We start from the raw sequence: 9,588 nt of genomic DNA, 5'->3' as shown, positions 1-9,588 counted from the left end.
AAGACCTTCGCAAGCTTCAGGTGGCACAAAATAGGGCAGCGAGGACTGTCCTCCAGTGCTCTCTTGACACTAACGTGGTCCTGATGCATAAATGTCTTTCTTGGCTCACAGTTGAAGATAAAATTAGACTACGATTAATTTTAATATTGTGGAAAGCAGTTTTTATGAAACAACCACAGTTTCTCTCTGAGCAGATTGTTTTTGTAGGATATAGACACCTATATGCCACCAGGCAGGCATTGGGCGGTGACATAAAACTTTCGCTTCCCAAGGCAAATTTTCTGAAACGCACATCACTTTATAGAGCTATATCTATTTGGAATCGACTCTCTGTCTCATCACGCAGAATTCAGAACAAATATAAATTTAAGAGGACGGTAACCCAGGAATTGCTGCAAATGACCTCGTGAAAGCTGGAAATTGTCATGTTATTGCACTTGGTAATATTTTGTATGTAATTGCAATGTTTGAATTCTTTTTGATTGTAATTTGTGTTGTTATTGCTTTGTATAATTTTACGGTGTGAATATTTTAAAGAGGACCCAGGAAGATTAGCTGCCATTAAACTGGCCGCTAATGGGGATCCTGTATGTCCGGGGGTGGGGTATGCAAATACTGTCTGCCAACTTCTCATTGGCCTTTTTTCATAGTTCAGAGGCATATTCGGCGCTCAAGAGAGACGCCTAGTGTCGCTTCTCTGACACAACGTTGAGATAACTCTATCAGAGCTTCAATCATTTTTGGGGGAAAAACATGATCTGTGACATTCAAAGCTTCTTTTGTCTGAAAACCATGTAGCTGCTTCAGTATCTGGTTAAAAAGAAGCACACATCCCAGAACAAGTTTGAACCAGTGCAATCACATAAAGTCAGATAAGCACATTTAATTCCCATTTTAATAAAATGATACAGCCCAGCCTTTCCATCTACACATTAATAATCAGTTTTTAATTTACTTTAAGAACTTGCTTGTGTTTTTTAACAGAACACATTTTACTTTAGTTATAAATAATAGCATTTTATTACAAGGTTTACTAATGTATGGCTTACTAGTTGTGCTTAGTTTGTTTTGGACCACCAGATGGCAGTAAATCTTTGAGTCTTTGAGGAATAAACCCAATTTCAATACATTTGTAATGAAAGCCACATTGCTTCAGAAAGCTTAATTTTCCCATCATTACTCCATGGATACTGTATTGTCACTGAGAAATGCAGGTCAGCAGACTTGCGAGTCACTAATAAAACTGAGATCAAATCTGTCTACTTGTGGCATAAGAGCTGCTCCAGACCACAAAAGGTGTTTTCTCGCAAGAACTATGTTGAGATCGTGAGAAAATTAAGTTGACAGAAAAATGTGATAAACTATAGACAAAATGGGCCTCTGTACTTTTGCCACTGTTTACTGATAAACAGGTGCTTTGATTGGTAGTGTGTGTCCTTAAGCTCCGATAAGATCCAATCTAAAGGTCTGAAGTCTGGTTTTGTGTATGTGCACAGGTTCTGGTGTCCGTACACTTTTATAAATCTGAAAACTTTTGTAAAGTGGTGGCCTGAAGACATAAGTTTGCACTAGTAGGGCATTGAAAGAACGAGAAATTGTTTTTATACAGAAAGTCCAGATTAGGGTTGCATGGATTACCGGCACTAACGGAGCATCGCTATACCAAAAAAAAATTTAAATGGTACGATATCATCTTGTCACCAATTTTGGTACCATATGTAGTATGCTGTAATTAGCAAAATTATATGAGATGTGACAGTGGCAGTGTGTGTGTGTGTGTGTGTGTGTGTGTGTGTGTGTGTGTGTGTGTGTGTGTGAGAGAGAGTATAAATGGCTGTTGACACTTAAATGAACTCCTCCCGTGCAGCTTGGAGATTTCAGCTTGAGAGTAGTATCACAGCATATTAATGCTTGAAATAATTAACCCTTCAAAAATAGGAAGAACTCAAATATCTATCAAAATAAAAATTCAGCTTCAACGAAAGCTCTATTCAACTGGATGCGTGAAATTGACTACTATACTACTATACAAAAACATCATATTCAAAAAGTAGCAATAATACTCATAATAACAATCATATAATGTTAAATGGTTGTTTTAATATTATTATTACTATCTGTTAGGATTCAGACGAGGGGTGAGGATCTAAATGCAGCTTCTTTAATGAGTGAAACAAACGTTGAACAGGGTAACTTAGAATAAAACAACACAGGGTACAAACAAAACATCCACGAGGGGATAACACAACATGAACACGAAAAACATCCAAGGAGAACATGGGCAGGCGAAACATCCACAGAGAGCAACCATAACATTCACATTTGAACATTTAACAACCGACCATGAATGGTGAAACAACAGGGTTTAAATACAGAAGGGTGATGATGATCAAACGACACACAGGTGAGAACAATGAATGACTGGCAGTGATGAGGGCAGGGAATTATGGGAAGTGTAGTTTATGACAGGTGACAAGTGAAACACAGGGGATCGTGACACTATCATTATTATCTGTAAACAATATCACAAATGCTTGTTTTGATTCAGCCATAGCAGCCTTGAGACACAGTTAATCAGATTTTGTTTCATTAATGTTTTCCTGAACACCGTGACGCTCTGTTGTGCAGCATTTAATTTGAACTATTCTATATCTATAAAGCATGTGTTTTTTGTAAGATTACCTTGTATTTTTGTTTAAAGTTGTTTACATTTAGCACATTAAAATGCATTCTTTAATATTAGCCTAATATGCAGAGACAACTTAATTAAACCATTCGAAAGGTCATTTTATCAAAAAGTGTAAACATTTAAAACATTTTTGATTGTTTGACCATCTGTCTGGTCCGACAAAGCAACATTGACTCAACCAATGGTGCGAGGGACTAGTAGCAGATGGTGGGAGTGTTAAAACCATTATTTGGTGATGTTAGAGGTCGGAGAAATGATAAATGAATATATCTTTATTTAACTCAGATTTTAAAGTTGCTGTAAAAATTGTCAAAACAAAACACACAACAGAGGGTTCAGTGTTTGGTATCACTGTAAAGCAAACTTTTCAGATTTTACATTGACATAGATTTCGATACATTCTGATATTCACCTAAGAAACTGCTGAAAAATAAAAACAAGTTGAGCCAAAAATGTACCTTTTTCTTATTTTATTTCTGAGTGTAAATAAGGCGGCTCTGAAAACTGCTTTTGTTCCCAATCATGTCACCTGTATCTGAGGAAAAAAAGTGTGTTGACATGACTGTGATTTAAAAATAATAGCATTACAAAAATAATTCATCCTAGTGTCCAAAAATATCTCCATGTGTCTAAAAACATCTCCAAACAAATAAAACATAATAATTACACATGCAAACACAACAATGACTAAAGGTTTGCATAGCATGCAGACATGATTTTAGTCATGAGATTTCACAGAATGACTTTCATTCTGTGTCATTTGAGTCATCATTGAGTCTGTGTCGTGTATTTGGTGCCATCTCCTGGTGGTCATATGTAACATTGTGCTTCATGTGGATTATCTAAAGATAATAACCTCCTCTTAGTAATGGTATGTGATATTCTGTTTATTTTTTGTGAAGTTATAAGCAACTCCATCATAATTGTTAAAGACTTATACTTATAGCTATTACTCACTATATTTGTGTCTGTGAGTAAAACATATGTGTATGCTGGTTGTATTCTACTTTTTGAGCTGGAGGGCCCATCCAAGCTTAAAGGGTTAAAGATTTCCCAGTGTCCTTTGCTGTTGTAAATTATTGTCCAGCACATAGGTTGCATGGTCATGTGGTAACAGGATCAAAACAGGATAAGGAATTTAAAAGATTCAACATTTTAGTGTAAAACATGTCTTTAAAATTAAATATTACAAACCTTTAATTACCTAGTACCCCAAAAACAATCTCTTTTGCAAGAGTGCCATGGCTAAAAAGGCAGTAAAAGACAACATCATTTTAAAGTCAAGATACTTTTCATGAACCACATGAACAGAAATGATCATTGTGTATTTAAATTAGGGCTGTTAATCGATTCCCACCTGTTCACTCCAGAGGGCAGTAAGTTATATTTCAGCTGTATGAGCAACACACAGTTTAAACAGTGAACAAAACATGAACAACCCGTCAGCAGACACACTTGAAGGAGCGCAAATGTGATGTGTTTAAAGATTGAGTATTAAACTAAATTTAACTTGAAACAGTGAACTAAACATTTTATGTTTATGACGCTACACAAGCATGTCTGACGCATGTGTTCATTGACAGTCCTTAAACCAGCCCTCATAATAAATCTCTGATTGATAAATTCACTTGTGTAATGGATTACTGTGAACTGTGTGTCAATGATTGACTTATGATCAATAATATGGTAATAATCAATACATTATATTCTAAATCAATGATGAACTCTTCTGCTACAAGAATGTAATGCATTTTAATTATCTGAATATTTTTTATTTTATATATAATATGGCACCCCCGTTTTTTTGTTGTGAAATATTCAGAACCAGCAGAACAAAGATTTAAAATGACACCATTTATTCATCATTTTAAAGTTACATCTGAATGAGTTTGATTCACAGTCAATATCCACTGTTTTAGAAATACATTTTCAACACTTTGTTAAAAGTAAAATAAAAAGTCTTACACCAACCATGATTTTGTCACCTCAGTTTTGTCACTAAACATTGCCCACCATTAAACATACATCATTTAAACACACTTTTTATGTCTTACAATAATAATACTAAATATTATGACCCCACACACATTACTGTATCATGTTTTTGAAAAACATCTTGTTGATTACATCAATGTATTATTTAATTAAAACTTAGTAACATGTATCTATAACTACAAACATTCTTGGAGAAAAAGATTATTATCCTCCACCATTTATTAATGTTTAATGTAAAAACTCAATGCTGAAGAGGGGATCAAATCAAACAATGGCATTGAATACACACATCCTAGAACATGTGTTTCATTTCATTCTCATCTCCAGGTTCATACTTTTCTTCTTTGTCGTCCTCTTCCAAAGCTTCACAAATTTTCTCAGCTTCTTCAAGGGAGCAGATTTCTCCATTTGAAAGCTTTATGTCTTCATCTATTTCGCAACAAGTAATGCTTTCTTTTAGCCTTCTTTTAGGGAAATCAAGGACAGTATCAATGTGAAAGGCCAGGCTAACATGATCCCAGACATAAAACTCTTCTGAATAAGCCATTTCTGTTGTGGCCATTTTGGTCTCATGATCTTTTACCAGCTCAAATGTGTGTGTTTCACAAATGGCTTGTGCTTTCCAGATGATTTTACCTTCATCATAAGTAATGAATGAGCTGGATTTGAGCTCTGGAAAATCTTGAAACTTCTGATTCATCTCAGGACTGTGAACGAGAACAACATACACAATCTCCTGCTTGTAAATGATGGTCTCAAAGACTCTGAGAATTGGATCTTCTCCGTTACAGATCTGTTTCCTGTATGTGTCCATCAGTTCAGTCACAGGAAACGTAAAGCGAAAGTTTCCAAAGCGTGACCTGTCATTTAGGAAAGAGGGTGATGTGGTGAATAAATGTAGGAAGTTCTGCTGACTTGCTCTTTGTTCTGAAGTTCTGTCTGGGAACTCTTTCTCTAGATAACGCTCTTCAGCTTCTCTTATGTTCTCTTCATTAATCTTTAGGCTCCACCAGGAGAATGACTTCTCATCAAGACCCTTGAATCCCTTTGACTCCCAAATCCTTGGAAGTCTGGTCTTGTTAGTGACATGAGCCACCTCTGTGATGTGAAATTCAACTGGTGTTGGATACGCAGGAATGAAATATTTGGTTGGAATCTCTGGGATGTCTTTTGACAGATATTGAAATATCTGTTCTCGTCTTAAACAATCTGTCTTTTTCAGGTCTTCTATACTAATGTGTTTTCCTTGAAGATATAACTCTTCTATTTTGCGTGAATTTCTTTTTCGTTTGAAGATGATCTGAGAAGAGAAGATAAAGTACATGAACTGCAAACAGTATGTTATACTGCAAAGTTAACATGTTGGTTAATCAGTTTTGGTTGTTTGTTTGTTTGTTTACTTGTTATTTACAAATCTACAAAAAAATATTAATTTAATAATCAGTATTAACTGAGTGTTAATACCCTGCTTACTGTAAATTGCAACATATTATTTTGTTGTAACCCATTGTCAAATGGCAATAGGTTAATTCTATTACCAAATTGTCAAATGTTATTATGTCTCAGTTCCTCCCTTACTGTACGTTCACACCAGAAGCGGCGAGAGCGTCAAAATTCGCTCTGGCTGCCCTGCCTTCGACGCTCAAGGACGCTCGTGGACGCTCTGACGTAATTGAAATAGGCGGCAACATTTGGAATGCTTTGTTTTGTGAAATATATTTAAAGGGGCCGCAATTTAAACATCCAGACATGTCATTTCATTTCATTTCATTTCATTTCATTTATTATACAGGAAAATTCAACAGCAACAGTATAGTTACAGTAAAACGGGCCTGGCTCAGTTTAAAAACTGGTTTACAGCAGGTTCCTGTTCTGCAGCAACATAAAACAATAAACAGAATTTCAGCACATTTATACAAGACATTGTTATTGACTAGATAGATATAAACAAAACATAAAATACGGAAAAACAAGACTAAAAACAGTACATGAGCAATCAATGTGTACAAGTTTGACTAGTAAGAAGAAACTGTTTATATGACTTTTTGAAATATGTGAAGGACGTTAATGTTCGAATATGATAAGGAATGTCATTCCAAATGTCGACCATTTACTTTTTGCCGACCTATCACAAGTAGCGTATATCCTCATGCGTATATCCTCTTTAAAATGTGAAAATAAGAAATCGATCGATGGCAGAAAGTAATTAAAATTATAGTTGTTTGTTATCAAAATAAAATACATTTGTAATAATAACTGTGGTCTTGGTCATATATTACAGGGAAACCCGTCACGGCAATAATTCGTTTCTCCATTTTATCTTCGGTACGAATGTTTGGTGGGAACCAAAGTTTACACGGTTGTGTTCTCGACTTCGCTAGAGCGGAGCACTTCTATATTCCAATAGGTTGCCGCCGAACTGCGTCACAGCTCATTACCATAATGTTGACTGCACTTGAACTTCCATCTGACGCCCACGCCGCCCAAGACTCGCCGCGCCGCTTCTCGCCGCCGAGAGACGCTGGCTGTCATTGAAAATGAATGACTTCCGGTCGATTTGACGCTCTCGCCGCCTCTGGTGTGAACGTACGGTTAGCCTTTTTTTTTTTTTTTTTTTTGGAAGAGATACATTTTTTTTTTTTGAAGAGAGAAAATACATTTTTAAGAAGAGAGAAAAAAAGGAAGGACCTGAGACAATATTATTATTATTTTTTTGGATTCGATCTCGCTAGTCAATATTCGCTGAGCTACCCAGTTCCATGTATATTGAAAGTGGCACCTGGTGGCCAAGATTGGTACCGCATGCATTATTTTGAAGAGAGGAAAAAAAAAATTTGAAGAGAGAAAATAAAATTAAAAATTTGAAGAGAGAATTAAAATTTTAGTAAGAGAGAAATTTTTTTGACTTTGGCTGAGGAAGTAACTGAGAGCATTTTTTTTTTTCCCCCACCTTGAGAGGTTGAAGCGATGGTCACGTGGTTTAATGAATAATTAATATTAATGAGACACTGATGACACGACGATCCGCTATATTACAGGGCAGAGCCTGTTGAAAGACGAAAGACGTAAAAAAAAATATATATATATATATATATATAAATCGGAAGACAAAAGTAGCGCATAAAATCCCTAAATTAAAAATAATGGATGCTTACTTTGTCTTCTATCATGTGTAACACATACATATCTGGTAACATCTCAGAAAATGTCGTTTAGTGTTTCATGACCCTTTAAACACTAACTAGAACAGTTTCCACATCAGATAATGCCCCAGTAGTACAACATGAGGATAGCAGTAATGGGTGTAACAAACCATGACATTATCAGCAAAAGAGGAAGCTTTCCCATTATTTCTTCAGTAAGTGTTAGAGTTGGTTGTCTCTATTATCCTGACTTGTCTCTGACTGGAATTATTTGATGATTTGATATCAATTGTTAATAAAATAGCTTACTTACGTCATTTACAGCTTGATCAGCATATGCCATTTTGTGAGGTTTAAGATATCAAGAAAAGTTCGATGTTATCCCAGTCTGTGTTTTTGAGAGTGAAACCAGAACATCATCTGCTGGTTTTATAGTCTACCTGTCTCTCCACGTCACACCGTTTGTGTGGGGGCAGAGCTTTTTCTTCAGAAACGAAACTTATCAACTCTGTAATGTTCTGTTGTTGTTTCAAAGCAAATACATAATAATAATAATAATGTGAGATAGATAGAAAAGTTGTCTTTTTTTATTTTTATTTTTATCCCCTTTTCTCCCAATTTTGGAATGCTGAAGTCCCACTACTTACACTCTAAATACTAATAGTAATCTCAAATTATAAAAAATATCTTACTCAACATAATCTTCATTTTGCACTATTCTTACTAGTTTTAATTAAGTTACCATTACACTCTAAATCCTTAAGTTTACATTAATAAAAACATTTAAGTGGTTCTAATTTCACAATAGAATCATAACTCAAATACTTCAGTTCTTTAAACTTTGGCATAGAGTACTACTAACTCAAAATGACCAAGTACAAGTGTGGAATGCCCATTAACCCTTGCACTTGAATACATTATGTTTGTTTGGTAAAAACGAGGGAATTTATGTAGTAAAATATTTTTTTATTTAAAAATGTATTTAGTTTTAATTCTTATGACTATTGTTGTTGTGTTGTTGTAGCTGGTTGAGATTTGTGTTTAGTCACAATCAGGGTGATCAGTGTTACCTGTGGTGAACTTGGAGCCTATTAAGTTTAAGCCAATCTTCTTTACTCAATTGTACTTTAAGAAAGTGCAGATTTATGAGCACTAAGAAGTACTGAGTTGAGTCCGGTGTGCCATATGGCTAACTTAGAGTCTAGTCATAATTTCCTTATACTGTATAACCCAATTTAATAATTAAATCAAAACAATGATAATTTAATCATAGATGAGTTAAGCTTACTTGTAACTAGTTAATGTTATTGAAAAGATTAAGTTGAGTTTACTTGAGACAAATAAGTAGGTTTACTTATTATAGCATGCAAACCGATTGCCTTGAAAAATGTAAGGTCTACTGATTAGATTTTACAGTGTAGGTCCTCGTGGTGGTGCGGTTACTCGCCTCAATCCGGGTGGTGGAGGACGAGTCTCAGTCGCCTCCGCTTCTGAGACCATCAATCGGTGCATCTGATCACGTGACTCGTTGTGCATGACACCGCGGAGACTCACAGCATGTGGAGACTCATGCTACTCTCCACGATCCACACACAACTTAAGATTGTGGCAATTTTGGCACCCATTCACTCCTTAAGATGAATCGCTTTTTTTCCTCTTTTGTAAGTCGCTTTGGATAAAAGCATCTTCCAAATGAATAAATGTAAACGTACCATGCGCCCCATTGAGAATGAGTTTAATAGGGACTTTTAACCCCAAAAA

General features: G+C 35.4%; 1 protein-coding gene across 1 annotated transcript; it reads right to left on the bottom strand.

The window, feature by feature from the left end:
- Positions 1-4,547: 4,547 nt before the first annotated feature.
- On the bottom strand, positions 4,548-8,214 carry LOC127643895 (uncharacterized). The gene is made up of 2 exons (XM_052126830.1): positions 8,141-8,214; positions 4,548-5,984 (listed from the first exon to the last, which is right to left on the bottom strand). Exons 1-2 carry the CDS (start codon positions 8,168-8,170, stop codon positions 4,977-4,979), a joined length of 1,038 nt encoding a protein of 345 aa, XP_051982790.1. The 5' UTR covers positions 8,171-8,214; the 3' UTR covers positions 4,548-4,976.
- Positions 8,215-9,588: the final 1,374 nt, after the last annotated feature.

The sequence above is a fragment of the Xyrauchen texanus genome, chromosome 5 (genome assembly GCF_025860055.1).
Source record: "Xyrauchen texanus isolate HMW12.3.18 chromosome 5, RBS_HiC_50CHRs, whole genome shotgun sequence".
Lineage (NCBI taxonomy): Eukaryota > Metazoa > Chordata > Actinopteri > Cypriniformes > Catostomidae > Xyrauchen > Xyrauchen texanus.
The sequence above is the reverse complement of the archived record's forward strand: the minus strand, read 5'-3'. Positions and strand labels throughout refer to the sequence as shown.

Bases quoted from the DNA above. Each gene is read 5' to 3' on its own strand.
- LOC127643895 (XM_052126830.1), bottom strand. From the start codon at position 8,170: ATGGCATATGCTGATCAAGCTGTAAATGAC. The intron at 5,985-8,140 runs GTAAGTAAGCTA...TTCTCTTCTCAG, and splicing joins CTGATCAAGCTGTAAATGAC to ATCATCTTCAAACGAAAAAG.